Below are 18,223 nucleotides of genomic sequence, written 5' to 3'. Positions count from 1 at the left end.
CTGTCCCTAAAGTGAGTTCTGATCTGTAATTCTCTGTGAAAGACAGCCTTCATTTTCCACTGTCAGACAAACAGACCACATGATCACACCATCTCAGCTGTATTATCACTATAAAAGCTTCAGGGCCTGTGATGTTGCAGCACTCAAGGACGTCAGTTTTTGGAAAGAAATCTTTCCATTTAATTCCCATTATCCGCAGTAGACATCATAGATGGAATTGGTCCAAGTATTTTATGTGGAATTGATAACTAGTTCATGTATCATAGAATTATAGAAGATTAGGGTTGGAAGAGACCTCAGGAGGTCATCTAGTCCAACCCCATGCTCAAAGCAGGACCAACACCAACTAAATCATCCCAGCCAGGGCTTTGTCAAGCTGGGCCTTAAAAACCTCTAAGGATGGAGATTCCACCACCTCCCTAGGTAACCCATTCCAGTGCTTCACCACCCTCCTAGTGAAATAATGTTTCCTAATATCCAACCTAGACCTTCCCCACTGCAACTTGAGACCATTGCTTCTTGTTCTGTCATCTTTCACCACTGAGAACAGCCGAACTCCATCCTCTTTGGAACCCCTCTTCAGATAGTTCATAGAATCATAGAATATCAGGGTCGGAAGGAACCTCAGGAGGTCATCTAGTCCAACCCCCTGCTCAAAGCAGGACCAATTCCCAACTAAATCATCCCAGCCAGGGCTTTGTCAAGCCTGACCTTAAAAACCTCTAAGGAAGGAGATTCCACCACCTCCCTAGGTAACCCATTCCAGTGCTTCACCACTCTCTAAGTGAAAAAGTTTTTCCTAATATATGAGCCAGACCAGGTCTCGAGGGATGGAATTTGCCCTTCCTGCCAATCTGGGTCTGTGGAACAGGGAAAATTCTCACTTAATTGCTTTGTATTGTGGTGGCACTGGCAGCTCCAACCGAGATCAGGGCCTACTGTGTAAGGGGATGTATGTGCACATTGAGAGAGGCCCAAAGATCTAAATAGACTTGACAGATGAAGAGTGGGAGGGAAAATTCAGAGAGAGGAATTGACTTGCCCAAGGTCACCAGCTGAGCTGGATGAGAACCCATGGCTCCTGAATCCCAGCCCAGTGCCTGACCTGCCACACCACGCTGCTTCCCCTTAAATGGGCAGGGCACCCTGTAACATTGGCCATCTTTTTGACAGACATGCCTGTGGTGCTCAGACCACAATAGCCACCATGGGCTGCTATCAAATCCCCCCTCAGTCTTCTCTTTTTCAGACTAAAGAAGCCTAGTTCCCTCAGCCTCTCCTCATAAGTCATGTATCGCAGTGCTAGAGGAGGGTGATCATGATGATGGTGTGGTAAATATCAATTTTTGTTTGCAGTCTGACACCCAGTTCATTTCAGAGACCATGCTGAAATTTTCCAAAGCATAGCTGGCTGCACTAATGTACTTTGTAAGATCATCATCATTAATGGAATCTTGTGAAATGACACAGCTAAGGTAGCAACATTTTTCAATGACTTTGAATGCTATATTGTCAGTGGACACAAATTGAGAAGTTGCAGTACTTTCTGGTTGAGACTGGACCATGACTTCTATCTTTAGTCTGATTATTAAGGAAAAAAAAACATTTTGCTGCATGTGCAAAAAGAAGTCAATGAGAAACTGAACGTCCTTGAGGATATGGGCCAATAAAGCACAATCATCAGCGAACAGTAATATATGAACAATTGTTTTCAAAACTTCTGTCTTTGCATGCAAATAATGCAAATTCAGGACATCTCTATCTATATGGTATTGCACATAAATGCCATAATCAGTGTCTCTGAATGCATCTATTAGAACTGCTGTAAACACGATGCTAAATAAAGTTAGCACAAGAACACAGCCTTGTTTTACTCTACTGGTAACAAAGAGTTTTGAGAAGCAGCCATGGTCAAGGACACGAATTGCATTCCTGCATGAAAAGATTTAATAATATTGACAAACTTTTCATAGGAACTGAACTTGTGGAGGACTGTCCACAAGCCATCTCAGTTTACAGAATCAAAGGCCTTAATAAGATCAACAAAAACTACATATATACCTTGAGTCTTCTCACAACATTTCTCCTGAATTTGCCAAAGTGCAAAGATTACATCTGAAGTACTATTCCCAGCACATTGGCTTTCAGGCAGTATCTTCTCTGCAAATTGATCAGTTAGCCAGTTTAGCAAGACTTGCTCAAGTATCTTTCCTGCAGTAGCAAGGAGCGAGAGGCCACAATGTTTACCTCAAGAAGTGTACTTGCCTTCCGATTTGTAAAGGTGAATAGTGTTGACAATTTTAAGTTCCCATGACACAGCCTCCTTTTCCCAAAACTTTCAGTAGAGGTTATTGAGCTTCCTGATCGGCTCATGGCCCTCATATTTGAAGATCTATGCAGGGAATACAACCTGGACCCACTTCTTTGATGTTTGATATTTGCTTGACAGCTTTCCATACTTCAGATATGTTCAGTGGAATTGAGAGTTGGTCTTGAATTGGAAATTGTTCAAGATCATCAAGCACTGGTGCTGACATTGTGGTCAGGCAGTTCAGAATGTTCTTAAAGTGTTCAGCCCATCTTTTCAGAATTTGTCCATAATTGGTCAGCAACAGCGACTCATCTTCATTCCAAATATGGCTGATACGATTAGAATGTGCACTGTACAAGGTCTTCAGCTCATCAGAAAACCATTTGAAGTCTTTTTGGTCTGTCGTTGATTGAAGCTAATCAACTTTCATTTTCCATCAGCTGTCCTTCAAAGACTGAGCTATAAATTATGTTAAGCTAAATAGATGGCAGCAGTGCAGGAAATGGAGAACATTAGGATTATTGATGATGAGAAGAAAGTATTACTTTTAGAGATGGATTTCAAGAAGGAGTTGAAGGAACTGATGTTTGGCAGATAAAGAGGGGGGAAATTTGAAGCATAGTGGATTCCATGATAAAGATCTGAGGTGAAATCCTGGCTCCACTGAAGTAAATATTGAAATTTCTATTGACTTTAGTGGGGACAAGATTTCACCTTTGAAGCAGAGTGAGGAATGAGAATGAAAGGAGAAATAAGCCAGAATGATTGAATAGAGCATTGACATGGAGATAAATCAAAGCAGATAGGTAGACAGGCACAATTATGAAGGGCTTTGTAATTCAGCATATAAACTTCAAATCAGGGCCGCCCAGAGGATTCCGGGGGTCCGGGGTCTTCGGCGGCGGGGGGCCCTTCCATTCCGGGACCCGCCGCCAAAGTGCCCCGAAGACCCGCGGCGGGAGCCCCCCGCCGCCGAATTACCGCCGAAGCGGGACCCGCCGCCGAAGCGCAGCCCGGTCTTCGGCGGTAATTCGGTGGCGGGGGGCCCCCGCCGCGGGTCTTCGGGGCACTTTGGCGGCGGGTCCCGGAACGGAAGGGGCCCCCCACTGCCGAAGACCGGGCTGCGCGGCGGCAGCAGCGGGTCCCGCTTCCCCCCCCGCCTCAGCCTCTTACCCGAGCGCATCTCCGGCGGGGCCTGAGCTCCGTCCCGCTCAGAGCCGCGTGGTGAGGGAGCGGGGCTGTGAGCTCCACGCCGAGTGGAGGCAGCTGCCCCGCCCCCTCCCCACGCCGCTCTGAGCGGGGCGGGGCTCAGGCCCCGTTGGAGCTCCCAGCCCCGCCCCCTCACCACGCAGCTCGGATCGGGGCGGGGCTCAGGGGCTCGGCCGGAGGCTCCAGGAGAGGGGCGGAGGCGGGAGCCTCCGCTCTTCTCTTGGGGGCCCCTGCGGAGCCCGTGGCCCGGGGCAAATTGCCCCCTTTGCCCCCCCCTCTGGGCGGCCCTGCTTCAAATATGACAATTAAACTGAGAGAAAACATTGGAGATATTGAATGAAGAGGTCTGTTGGGTTGGAGGTGTGTGTTTGTGAGAGAGAATGAATTTAGTGGTAACATTTTGGTCAGAAGATATGGAAGATGGAAGATGGTAATATGGAAGATGGTAATTTCCTTTCTTCGCACACAAGTTGTTTGCTTCGTTAAATATGTTTTGTTTTCTCTTATGTTTTGTTTTCTCTTATGGAAAACAACATTACTTGTTGTTATTCCTAGCCCACCTAGACCACTAATTTTAGTCAATTTAAAGCAAAATGTATATTTTTCTGGGAAAATATTAAGATAATAATTTAAATTTTATTTCTCCATTTTTTTTAGTTTCTCTTCACCTTTCCTTTTGTGAGTCTGAATACAAAATATTATTTCATAGAAGCATTTGTGTTTTTATATATTATGGCAGAAAAGATTGCTTGAAGTAAGGTTGCTTAAGAATTTCCATTGTAATCCCCTTTTTTAGCTGTTCAAAATGATCTGGAACTTTCACTTATAGGTCTGAAATTTTCCAGGAATTTTGAGGCCTGACTTCTTCTTGAAGATTAATTTTATTTGGACAGTTTAAGTAAAAATGGTTCAGCCACTTGGGAATAAGAGGAAAACAAAAGAAATACACTTTTTCTGTTATGAAAAAAAACAAGCTGTATGATGTTTTTTGAACAGCTTCTGTGCTGATGTAACTAAGAGTCTAAATTTGGCAATGAAGCCACCCATGCTGAGTGTGACATTTTTGAGTGATCCTGTGAAAAATTGGTTTAGCTTTGAATGACATTTTTGACCATTGATAGCTATACTTCATGCAGCCTTAACATTTTCTCAATGTATATATACTTGTGCTTATGTTTTTTTCCTCTCTCTTTGTAATATATTCCTTCTCCTTTAGGGTTTGATCCTGCACCACTGAAGTCAAGAAAGTTTTGTCACTGGTGCAGGATTAGCCCCTTTGTTATCTCAATTAGCATGTCAGTATTCAACAAAACAGACAAAAACTTTTTTGCGGTGGGATTTTAGCAATATTTGTTTTATTTTTGTCTGGTTTCCAGTAAAATTCTGTATGATATACTTAACTAATTAGTCTTTTGTAGCATGCATTCTTTGTATGTCCCATTTGTTACTAGTGCTGAAACCCTCATACTTCTGAGGCATTGACTATATGAGTGGGTCAAAAAGAAGCCTTCTCTCTGACACTGCATTATACTTTTCTCCACTGGATGAAACATTTTACATAATATACAGCCTCAGCAGATTATTAATAAAGCTATATTTCCATTTGATTTGTAATAAGGAGTATAAGTAGAGTTTACTTGGCTGATTCTGGTATAAACACATGTAATTGCTCCAGAAAACCTGGACACAGCTGTTGTGGAACATGAAAAGGTACCTTTTTTATTGTTTTTTTTTTCTGGCACTATTCATTTCCATCTCTTTTAAAAGGTGTTTCTGTAGATGGGGTTTTTAGTACATATAGAATAATTTACATCTCCAGGGCAGTAAACTCAACATTCCAAAGGAATGCTACTTTTGAAGAGTATGTCTAACATATTCAGACACCAGAACACAGCTTATTATAATTTTAGTGCAGAACTTAAGCATGTGTAATGAGGTTTCATCTTTGTAGCCTCAGTATGCACCCAGGGAAAACACATGAAAGAACTAAATCAGTGAGCATAAGAATAACTTCTTCAAATTCTTCCTCTTCTTTATTTATTCCTTGTGAATTTAGTGTTTGTTTGACTGGCGGTGTTAGCTACTAGTTTCCATCCATGATTGTGTTCTTTCATTTCAATATATATATATCCTTTCTTTTTTCTTTTTGAGAACTAAATCATCAATTAACATTTCTAAAAAAACAGATATAACTGAATGTATTCTCCTCATAGGGAATGTTTCTGTGTCTAGAAGTGACTCTTGTTAGTTCATAAAAAGAACCCAAACCACTCTTTTTATCTTAGCTCTACAAGTACTATCATTACATCGGTCTCCTGTGAGTTAAAATAGAGTTTGTGTGATAAATTCCCCTCAGACACAAAAGAATCCTATTTATAACTGCCTGATTATCAAAGATGCCTTTCTTGATGCTTCTTGTAGGAAATGGTTCACTTCCCTTTCCCCAGTCCCCCCATTATCTCTGCTTTTGGTTTGGACATACCACTTCAGTGTATACTACATCACTCCAGATCTAGTGCAATATATTTTTACATTCTGAAATTGTTTATTAGTGCATTGAATGTGAGCGACTAGGCTTTGTGTATTTGGGGATCACTTGAATTCAACTTTTTAATTTATAGCACACCTGCAAACACTGTACAAGAGTGTTTGACAATCAAACAACAAATTCAGAGGAAGCTAGAGAACAGTTAGGAGAGAAAGAAAATAAGAAGATGGTAATGACCTATTACCATCCAAAGTAATCTTCATGCTTATTTACTGCAGTAATAAGTAAAATATAAAAAAACTGGTGTGCAATTAGAGATATATATTTTGTACACACTTGTCCACAACTTTCTTTCATGGCCCTGAAAAGGCAGGTCTTCAATAGTGACCTTAATCTGTTTAGAAATTTCTAATGACTGCAACCAGAATGTTCTTCTCATAGTGACCACAGTGGCCACTGATCTGGCTGCAGTGTCGAAGGCACCCAATGAGGCCTATGAAGCTGTCTTTGCCATCAATTGGCCTTATGAAGTCACTGTTCTCAGTTCATCTCTGATCTCCTGAGGAAGTTTCTGAGATAGTTGCAGAACTTTGTGCCATTGCATAAAATCATTCATATTCATTATTACTTGGGTGATGCTTTAAAATTAAAAGTTAAAAGAACTGGTGGGGGGGTGGGGAAATTATATACACTTGGCTAAATAAAACTACTCTTGAACTGAAGGTAAATATATTGTCTGAGGAATTTACACTTTATTCCTTTAAAAACATTGCATGCCAACAAATTGCTAGACTTGCCAGTTTCTCTCTTTTGACTAATGGACATGTTATGGTAGCAATCATTTGACCTGACTTGAATTTTGCATTCTCCCCCCCCCCCCTCCCCCCAAAAAAAAGAATGTTTGATTCTTCAGAACTCAGTTGGAAGGGACAAGCCAAATTTTCCAATATAAAAGTGTAAGTAGAACACATGTACACACACATGGGTGGTGAACATCACACATGTGGGTAGTCACATCAGCACTTGGGTACATATGGTCTACTTGGTTGCAAACTCCTTGGGGTAAGGAGTGTCTTGAAATCTTTGTTTTGTATATTCTTATTATTAGCTTCTTTTATAAATCGGAGTGCTGAGTTAGGATCCAGTCCAGTTCCTCTATCTGATAACGAGAGTTTTACCATTGGCTGCATTGAGTGAAGGATCACCACATTTAGTGCATAAGTACAATATGATTTAAAGGCACCAAAAATTGATGCTGAAGTCTTCATTTATACATCTAAAAATAGTAAAGGTTATAAGAAGGCAAAAGTTGTATTCATTTTAATTATTTTTATTTATTTGTTTATTTTAGCACAATGCCCAGCAAATGAAATCCGTACAGACTCATCTGGAGTGATCCTCAGTCCAGGTTACCCCGGCAACTACCCCAATTCTCAGACCTGCTCCTGGACTATTAAAGTTGAACCAAGCTATAACATCTCTATTTTTGTAGAAATGTTTCAGAGTGAAAAACAGTTTGATGAATTGGAAATATTTGACGGTAAGAGTTATTTAACTATCATCTGAATGCAAACAATGAATATAGATATGAGACAAACTCAATTTCCAGAATGTTGGTGCCATCAGACAATGATGTGTTTGGAACCTCCAAATGACTATTCTGCTTCACGTCTAAACTTTGGTATCCAGTGTTGTTTTCAATTACAGTATTTTTGAAAAAGCAGCTGATTAGTTTTGTTAGGTCTGTCCTATTAGATTAATGTGGAAAGTTAAATATCTCTTTAAAGAAATTTGATAAATGATTATATGGTTTCATTGTGAACCTATCTTTTGAAAAACAAAAAAATGTGTCATTCGATTCCCATAAATTATTGCCATTTGAGTTTAGATAATAGTTTAGATAGAGAGCTGTTTTACTATTCTTGGGCCAAATCCTGTGCTGAGAAATCACATGCAACTCTTGCAAATCACATGTGGGCATCTGAGCACAGAATTTAGCATGTTATCTTTATAATGTTGCCATTCCTGGTGATGCAATTCTCTTGGATTGAAATACCATATGTTTATATTCATAGAATTATTTAGGGTCCAAGTGCTTTCTAATCAAATATCTAGTCCATTCTCTTTATATTGTAGCAGAATATGTATCATGAGTCTTGAGTACATCTAATAAAGATGATTTCACAGCCCTTTATTACCTTATTCTATTGACAGGTCTCATAAAATTTTCTTCTCGTTCCTAAACTATTTTTTTCCTGCTGCAGTTTAAGCTGATTACTACTTATTCTGTTGTCATTGATTAATGAGAGCAATTGGTCCAAAACCACCACGTAACATAATTTTATGTATTTGGAAACTATTATCACATCTACCCTTATTAAGCAAGAAGACTGCATGATACAACTGATTAATGTACACATTGGACATATTTTCATCATGTTACCAGGATACCCAAAAGGATATAATCATTATCAAGAGGTCTGAAGTGTCCTGTTGTAAATATAATTTGGACACTCTTTTTTCCTTTATCAATTGATCTTTTAATATCTACAGTTATAAAAATATTCATTAGCAATCTACAATGGTTTATTATAAAAACAAAATTTAGCAATCTTTTCACATTGCCAGTTTTCTCTCTATAAGCTTCCGTGGCTCTGAGAGGTCAAAGAAGTAATTAGTGGGGGAAAGCTATTAAGATTCTCCCTATCTCCTCACTACTCAGCACACATCTTCCAGATTAGAGAACAGCCACAGCTTTCCCTGGAACTTCCCCAGTGGCTTGAGCAATGTGTTTGTTTTCTTTCTTTCTTTTTTTTTTTTTTTAAAAACCCCTATTTAGATTGCTTAATGCTCCTTGTGTAATTCTTTCTTATTTACTCATGCATTAAGTTTTAATTGAATCCAAGTATTGGTACTAAATCTAGGGGAAGAGTTAATATAGTTACCAATCACCAGTCTTAGACTCTAGCATATCCTTCGTGATGTAAAATCGCTTTTGGCTAAATTCATCTCTGGTTTAACTCCACTGAAGTCAGTGGAGTTATACCAGGGATGATTTGGGATCATTTTCTTTCATTAAAGCTCTAGTTGGAGTATTAGAAGCATCAAGCTTAGCTCAAAAGTCTTTGTCACTAGTCTGTATCTCATTACAGAAGAGCTACAATTTTTTTTTAAACAATTAACATTCATTTTCCCTGATTCTAAAGGTTCTTCTGGGCAAAGCCCTTTGTTGGTTTCTTTAAGTGGAAATCATACTGGACAACTAAACTTCACAAGCAGAAATAATCAGCTATATCTTCGCTGGTCAACTGACCATGCAACCAATAAGAAGGGATTCAAGATACGTTACTCAGGTGAGTAACTGTTATATGCTGAGAATAAATTATACTCTGTTTATACAAAGTAATCAGTAACACTTTAAGACCTAAAATATTCACATCTAGTTGTCTGTAACTGACTGCTTCTCTGAAAGTAGTAAATCTTGCATGATATAGTTGTCACATTCCAGGGTACAGTCCAGACTAGCAACGGGTTGTATCACCACCTGTCCTGCAATCTTTGGTGCCTCTCAATGCTTTTCTGCTGTAGCTCCCAACCTGGGCCCCTCATAAATAACCCTCCAGCATGCAGCTCACACCAAGTGTCTGTGTATAGCTGCAACCAGGCAGCAACATTCTGGTCACACTCTGGCTTCCAGCAGCCATGGTTACCATTTGCAGGGTGACTCCAAGACACTCGCATTCCTGAATTTTCCCACACAAAGCCCTGATGTTGGAAACCCTTTTCTCCACGCAGCAGGCTTTGGGCTGGTATACAAAAGGCCGTTGGAAGATGGGAACTCGACTGGGTCTGGGGAGGTTAGGCAGCCAAGCTAACTGGTGGTGCCTCCTAGTGGTGGATGTCCAGTGCATCTACTCTGTAGGGAAGGCATCCAGTGACCAGATAAATGGCCTGGTAAAGGACTTAAAAAGGAAGTGCTTGTTAAAGGAATGGAACGGTGTGGGGTTTGGGACTCCTCTGGTTGGAATGGCAGGGAGCCAAACTCCCTTTTGGATAGCCCACCTTACCCCTCCTATGAGAGGAGGGAGTGGATGATAAGGTTCTGGCAATGGATTTGCTGGAGGGAACTGGATAGAAAAAGAGGGGGAGCTGGTAAAAGTCCCTCATGTATGATAAGGTTCTGCCAATAGATGTTCTGGATGGACTTGGCTGGAAAAGAGGGAGAGCTGGTGGAACCCCCTGGATAATTATAGAATAAACATGGGGTTACCTGTACTGTACACTTTTATCTGTCGGGTAGTCCCAGACATCTAATAATAAAGTTACAGCCTGATTAAATCCATAACAAGTGTCTCCTATCCTTCCTTAAGTATAGCCGGACAATACAGTCACCCTTTGAAATGCATTTTCCTGAGGGTTATCCCTAAAGTTCCTTCCTGCTATTAGGACAGAGACATGGAGTTTTGTGGTGAAAAAGGTTTCATATGTTTTTTTTTGATCGGTGATTGCTAGTCAACTTTGAAGACACTTGGCTAGAAGTGTTAGCTTGTCTTTTGTCTTTAAGAAACTGGTTTATTCCCATTCCAGACTTGTCTGGTAAACACACTTCAGTCATAATTTCAGCTTATGTTTGTAACTTTACATATAATGTTGCTACACACACTTCACCATGATATTATTGACGAGCGAGTTATTAGTTTTCAAATGATACTTCACAAGGCATATTTTGTACAACAATTACAATAGTGTGTAGAGTGTGAACACAGGGTGCATTCGGTCACAATAGTAATTTCATCTGAGAATCTCAAAGTGCTTTACTGAGGACGGTAAGTAGTAATATCCCAATTTTACAGATCAAGAAAGTGAGGCAGAGAGAGAAAAAAAGTATCTGTTCTTTCCTGTCTGAATACACTGTATGTAAAACCTGTGATGTAAATGACAAGATGATGATTCACAGAGTTATGAGATAAAGGGGTATTGAATTATAACATTAGCAAAAATATCAGTTGAACAATTCCTGAACAAAAATGATATGCTTGGCCTAAAAGGTATTGAAACATAACAGGGCGGAGGGAAGGAATCCTAAGCCACAGTAGTTATGTAGCTAGCTAATGGGTATGGGGTGAATAGTGGATGAGCTCTGCTGCTACTTTCCTCTACATGGTATTTTGTCATATAGATCTGAACTGTGGGGCAATCCTTCCCCCACAGAGTCTGGCTTCATTGGGTACTGAGTAGCTATTATTCAGTGGTGGTTATTGGGGAAGATTACAGTCAGTGAGAAACTGGATATAATTCAACAGTGTGTCCTTGTTGCCAAGAAGGCTAACAGTATATTGGGCTGCATTAGTAGGAACATTGCCATCAGATCGAGAGAAGTGATTATTCCCCTTTATTCTGCACTGTTGGAGCCACATCTGGAGTATTGTGTCCAGTTTTGGGCCCCCCACTACAGAAAAGATGTGGACCAATTGGAGAGAGTCCAGCAGAAGGCAACAAAAGTGATTAGAGGGCTGGGGCACAAAACTTATGAGGAGAAGTTGAGGGAACTAGGGTTATTTAGTTGGCAGAATTGAAGATTGCGGGGGGATTTGATAGCTGCTTTCAATTACCTGAAGGGGGGTGCCAAAGAAGATAGAGCTAGGCTTTTCTCAGTGATGGCATATGACAGAACAAGGAGCAATGGTCTCAAGTTGCAGTGGGGGAGGTCTATGCTGGATATTATGGAAAACTATTTTACTAGGAGGGTGGTGAAGCACTGGTGTGGGTTACCTAGGAAGGTGGTGAAATTTTCATCCTTAAAGGTTTTTAAGGCCTGGCTTAGATGATTTAGTTGGGGTTGGTCCCGCTTTGAACAGGGTGTTGGACTAAGTGATCACCTGAGGTCTCTTCCAACCCTATTCTTCTATGATTCTATGATTACTTAACAAGCCACAGAACTACTGTGCTGACATTCACCAAAGGCTGCTTCAGCCCACTGGTTCCTCTACTACAAGGGGCACAGGAAGGAAGGATCCCATAGCAGTAGTTACTTGCCCCTGTTCCAGGTCCTCCAACAGCAATTCTGGGCAGAACTGTGAATGGGCACCCACACACGCACAACCTGCACCCGCGTGGACGCAGTCCACCTGACATTTGGATGGTGCTGCGCCTGCGCTGGCTGGTGTCCAGTGAGCAGCTGGCTGCATTACTGTGCACGTTATTCTGGCATGGCCAGGGCTTCCACTTGCCTGCCCGGTAGGGTTGCCAGCTGTCTAATCACGCAAACCCAAAGAGCCTTGCCCTGCCCCAGCCCCTCCCCTTCTCCAAGGCCCCACCCCCTGCTCATTCCATCCCCCCACCTTCACTCACTTTCACCAGACTGGGGCAGGGAGTTGTGGTGTGGGAAGGGGTACAAGGTCATGCTCTGGGAGGGAGTTTGGGTTCGGGGGGGGTGAAGGGTGCAGGCTCTGGGAGGGAGTTTTGGTGAGGAAAGGGTTGAGGAGTTGGGCTCTGGGAGGGAGTTTGTTTGCAGGAGGGGATGTGGGGTGGGAGCTCTGGGAGGGTGTTTGGGTGTGGGAGGGGGTGCAGGGAGCAGGCTCTGGATAGACTAGGCAGCTCCCTTATAAATGAATAATTAGAGAATATCACATTATTAACACTAATGCTGGGATTTACAAAGTGACCTAAGGGATTTTGACACTCAATTCAAATTAATTTTATTTGGGAATTTTGCATCTAAATCCCTGGGGCAACATTGACAATCTTAGCCTAAATGTTTTAAATGATCCAGCAAGAGATTATGTTAGTGAAAGAAAATGTATGATCTTGCAAATACAGACCAGTGTATACCCATGCTGCTGCTGTCCATGCATTGGTTGACTGGTGATGTGTCGTAAAGCATTGCAGTATGACAAGCCAGGCAGTCATTTTCCTGGTTGAGACAAGGTGGGTGAGGTGATATCTTTTATTTAACCAACTTTTGTTGGTGAGAGATGTGACGAGTTTAAGATGCCACATGATGAGCTGAGATACCACTGAGCCCACCTGTTCTGCCAGCATGGACCCCCTTTTTACCTGTCTTGCTGTGCCAGGCTCTTAAGCTTCCTCCGGCATGCACACAGGCAGGGCCACACCCAACTGCAGAATGACACAGACACTGAGATCAGCTCTGGGAAGACTTAAGGGAGTTTGCCCAGTACTCAGGTGCCCACCTCCCTTGGAGTGCAGACCCAAAGGTATATTATGATGTGGAGGAAGGTATGCACAGCCTCTCCCCTCCCCCTGGAATTATGAATTGCACAAACTGGGTTATATTATAATCAAGAAATGTTTATTAACTATAAAAGGTAGATTTTAAGTGGTTAAAGAGGTAGCATACAGAACAAAGCAGATTACTAAACAAATAAAATGAAACATGCAGACTAAGCTGGGGTGCGGACTCTAGGCTGGGGCAGGGGTTGGGGTGCAAGAGGAGATCAGGGGGTTGGTGCTTACCTTGGGTGGTTCCTGAAAGCGACCAGCACACTCCTCTGGCAGTGGCTCCTATGTGGGGAGTCCAGGGGGTCTCCACACACCTCTGCCCACAGGTACCACCCCCAGAGCTCCTATTGGCCACAGTTCCTGGCCAATGGGAGCTGTGGAATCAGCACTTGGGCTGGGGGCAGCACACAGAGACCCCCTCCCCAGGGGCCACAGGGATGTGCTGGCCACTTTCAGGAGCAGTACAGAGCAAGGGCAGGAAGGAAAAGGGCACTTTTAAATCGCCCAGGCCCCTGGACAGTTGCCACCTTTCCCCCTCTCGCCCCCATCGGCGGGTCTGCCTTGGCCCAACCATGCCACGTCCTTCAGACCTAAATTTAAACTGCTGCACAGGGGCTCTATGCAGGGAATGTGAACCAACTGAATAGTCTGCAAAATCCTGCCCTCCAGTTTTTTAGTGGAATAAGGGTAGTTGCATTGCCAATGATGTCACTGTAACCATGAAGGCTGGAACAAGATTTGCCGCTGTGTGTGGATCCATTGGCCTTGTCACCATTTATGGGATAAAATAAACCTCTCTCCCCCCCCCACACACACACATTCGGCTCTAGACACTTACCACAGAGATCATTTATGCAGCATCTATGAGGAGGAAAAGTCTTTCTGCACTGATTATTGTACTATCTATGTCACTAAAACATATTGGTTTTGCTGTGTTTGAGCCATATATGGTTGTGTATCTCTCAAGGTTTTCAATGACTAACAAAACATTTTAATTTTTTTCACTTCAGAAAATATTTTATTGAGAGCCAGATTGTCCCCTGTTTGAGTGCACCAGGACATAGATTCAGGGAGCCTTCCTCCTGCCTCACAGTGCCAACTTCTAACCCCAAAGAAAGTAAAAAAAACAAGGCTGAGCTTTCAGTGCTATTTGGGACTAAAGAAAAGGAACAACTGGGGAGGATTTCTCTGTTGTGGGAGAGGAAAGAGCCCCAAATTTGTCACCTCATTGATTTTATTTGAGAAATGATAAATTATTTTGTGTCTGTGTGATATTAGAGAGAAAGAGTGTGAGTGTAGGGAAGGAGATAATGTCACAGGCAGATTATGGAAAGTCTTGAAAGGCAGCTGTACTGGCCTGCAGCTTGAGACCTCAGGTATTATTATGCACAAGTTAGACCACTTACAGCTTTGGCTTAACTCTTCTCCCCTTTGGTTTAGTTCTTACTTCTAGATGTTTCCCAGTGTCTCTTTGGGTGGGGAGGCAGAGGAGAACCTTGATGACATCACTCCCCTGCCATATATAGTTCTTGTGTAAGGCGTGAACCCTATGTCTTCCAGTGGAAAAATACTGGCATTCCAACGTGAGGGTCCCGTACCAGGTCACTTGGACCCATATCTCTTCAGGGCTGTGGCAGCGATTGCTCGCAGGTTGTCTGAAGTGTCCACAGGAAGACTAAACCCTTTCACAGTCCATTATCTTTGCTAATGGGCCATCAGCCCTGTTTGTCTTTTTCATTGTTGTACCTGAGGGGCTAGTTGGGGGTGACACCCAAAGTAACACATTTGAAATACAGCTACATAGTCAATATTCCTAACTCCAGATACAGAAATGATACAGGCCTACAATTTGGATAATCACATTCAGTAAATCATAACTTTCCAACAATATCTTACATAAGCCATCTTGCATAAAGTATATCTCATTTATGCTATATCCATATCATAAGCATATTTCTATAGAGAATATGGAGTTTAATGTCACAAGAGAGATAAGCTTTCAAGCCCCACAGAGCTCTTCTTCAGGTCTTGGAAAGGTACTCCCAGAGTTACAGCAAAATGCAAGGTGGAACAGATTGTTTAGCATAAGTAGTTAGCACATACTGCAATGAACCATTTAAGGTAGACGTGTAAACACCTCTGCAGTCATAGGACAAAAAGAGGGGGTTAGTGGGTTACAGATCTTGGTAATAAGCCATAACCCACATCTCTGCAGTCTTTTTGTCCTATGACTGCAGAGATGTTAATGGGCCATTCTACCTTGAATAGGCCCTGTGACCAGGAGAGGTGGGGGAGCAGGAGGAAGGGAGGGAAAGATACTCGCCTCTCATGTGTGGTTCCTACCAGCTAGGTGCGATCCTACGCTCTTTCTTTTTTATGTTCCCAGCACCCCCTGTTGGCAGTTGCCTTCATCAGGTAGGTCTTCAGCAGCTCAGCCTACCGGCTTAGTCACACACAGACACATGAAGGAACCCTTTCCAGGATAATACAATCCAACAAAAAATTGGCCTTCTCAAAGTCTTCAGCCCTGTCTCCTGGCCTGTTTAAATTCTAGCCCCTGTCTCGGGCTCCAAAACAAATCTTGTCCCCTTCTCGGGGCTTTGGCCACTCTGCCAGTTGCCAGTGGGGGGACACAGGTCTGCCCATTACTCTGGGTCTCAAGCCAGAAACCCTACAGGTAGCAGCCATGTGCTGCTTTCTTTGCTAATTGCTACTGCTGCATTCCCTGGGCTGCTTCCCACTCTGTCCCATCACATTCTTGGGTTCTCTGTCTGCTCCCTGTTTAAGCAGGGTCTCTACTAGGCCTCCTTAGAGAGTTTCTCAGTCTCTGTCCTGATTTCTCAGGGTCTTATCTCAGGCCTCTTTGCCTGCAGGGCTTCTATATCCCAACTATATGGCAACTTTTCCCAACCTAGCGCTAAAAATTTCCCAAATCTGGTGAAAAATTCCTAGATAAAGTTTTTTACAGTGCTTCTATATCCTGGGAAATTTTCCAAAACCTGGGAATTTGCGAGTAAAATGTTTCAACTTGGGAAATTGGGAATTTTCATTCAAACATGTTACTCAAAAATTCCAAGATTTTGGGAAATTTCCCAGGATATAGAAGCACTGTTTGCCTGGAGAGCTTGTAACTGTCTCTGCCCCCTTTCAGTCAGGGTTCTCTCTCCAAGGCCTCTTCACCTGGGAAACTTCACAGTCCTATCCCTGCTTGAGTAGGATTCCATGGGTCTCTCTACCCATGGAATCTCACAGTCTTCCACTCCTTCTTTACCTTTCTGGTCCCAGCCAGTAACTGCTCTGCTCAGGTCCTGTATGTCCCGCTAAGTGAACCAGCTGAGCTCTGATTGGCTGCTTCCCTGCAGCCTTTCTAGGAAGGTCAGGAGGACCCACCTTCACTGCTCCTTTTCCTCAGTGTGGTAGGACTGCAGGGCCTCCAGCAGGGAGCATCAAAGGGCCTGGTATACCCTGTCACAGTCGTTTACAATATGTGCTAACTACTTATGCTAAACAATCTGTTCCACCTTGAAGGGCCGCCCCGGGGGGGGGAGGGGAAGTGGGGCAATTTGCCCCAAGCCCCCACGAGAGTTTTTTGGGGCCCCTGGAGCAGGATCCTTCACTTACTCCGGGGGCCCCAGAAAACTCTCGCGGGGCTCGGGCCCCCAGAGCTTCTGCCACTCCGGGTCTTCAGCTGCAATTTGGCGGCAGGGAGTCCTTCCGCCCTGGGACCTGCCCCCTGAATCCTCCGGGTGGCTCTGCCACCTTGCATTTTGCTGTGACACTGGGAGTACCTTTCTGAGACCTGAAGAAGAGCTGTGTGTGTCTCGAAAGCTTGTCTATCTCAGCAACAGAAGTTGGACCAATAAAAGATATTACCTCACCCACCTTGTCTCTCTAATATCCTTGCACTGACACAGCTACAACTGGCTGGTCTTTAGTCAAAATTGACAAATGGGCATTGCCGATATAAGTGAACTGAAAATGTACAAATGTGTTACTTTGAAGAAAACATTAATACTTAGAAGGCCTTGAAAGATCTTTGGTGATATGTCACTGAGAAAAGTAAATTAAATCTATAATGCAATACTAGTTCAGGTCAATGGAGTGGCTGGCTTACACTTTGTCATTAATGTGGGTGAAAGGTTTGTTGTTCCTAGACAAATGCACTCCTGCATCACTGCACTCGTACCTGCTAATCCTCTCATAGAGTCAGTGCAGCTCCTGTCTCAGAAGTCTTATTGGAGAAGAAAAGTATTTTATCTCTGTAGTTGTAGGTATGAGGTTGGAATATATTATAAGCATTCTATCCCATTGATTCCCATTGAAACACAGAAATGGAGTGCTGGTAATAGTGGCTGGAATTTTGACATTGACATTTCCTCTGGCAGTAGCTGACCCTCAAGCCTTTAGACATTTTTTATTTTATTGCCTTATACTTGCTTCTTTACTAACACTGTTAGTGCCTGATCCTGCAAGTTGTTGAACACTCAGCACCCTCAACTCCAGTGGATTTAGTTAGTAGTAAGATCACATTTTGAATGATTACTAAACTATATAGATCAGGAGTGGGCAAACTTTTTGGGCTGAGGGCCACATCTGGGTAGAGAAATTGTATGCAGCACTGGGGCAGGGGGTTGGGGTGTGGGAGGGAGTGCGGGTGTGCAGGAAGGGGCTCAGGCAAGGGATTGGGGCAGAGGAGGAATGCGGGCTCTATGAGGGAGCTCAGGGAAGGGGGAAGGGTGCAGAGTGCAGGAGGGGGCTCAGGGCAGGGGGACAGGAGCAGTGTGGACTACAGGAGGGGGCTCAGGGCAGGGAGTTGGGGTGCAGGAGGGGTGTGGCAGGGGGCTCCATGCAGGGGGTTGGGGTGCAGGAGGGGTGCAAGGTGAAGGAAGGGGGCTTAAGGGAGGGAGTTGGGGGGTGGGGGTACAGGAGGGGTTTGGGCTCTGGCCCAGCACTGCTTACCTCAAGTGGCTCCA

At 43.2% G+C, this 18,223-nt stretch overlaps 1 protein-coding gene across 1 annotated transcript in view; it reads left to right on the top strand.

The window, feature by feature from the left end:
• Positions 1-18,223, top strand: part of CSMD1 (CUB and Sushi multiple domains 1) — a 1,651,174-nt gene that overhangs the window by 1,476,923 nt on the left and 156,028 nt on the right. The window contains exons 48-49 of the mRNA XM_045010124.1: positions 7,360-7,548; positions 9,215-9,361. Coding sequence (XP_044866059.1) covers positions 7,360-7,548; positions 9,215-9,361 — 336 coding nt within the window. The remainder of the gene's footprint in view (positions 1-7,359; positions 7,549-9,214; positions 9,362-18,223) is intronic.

The sequence above is a fragment of the Mauremys mutica genome, chromosome 3 (genome assembly GCF_020497125.1).
Source record: "Mauremys mutica isolate MM-2020 ecotype Southern chromosome 3, ASM2049712v1, whole genome shotgun sequence".
Taxonomy (NCBI): domain Eukaryota; kingdom Metazoa; phylum Chordata; order Testudines; family Geoemydidae; genus Mauremys; species Mauremys mutica.
Note: the sequence above shows the minus strand (reverse complement) of the source record. Positions and strands in the feature narration are given on the sequence as shown.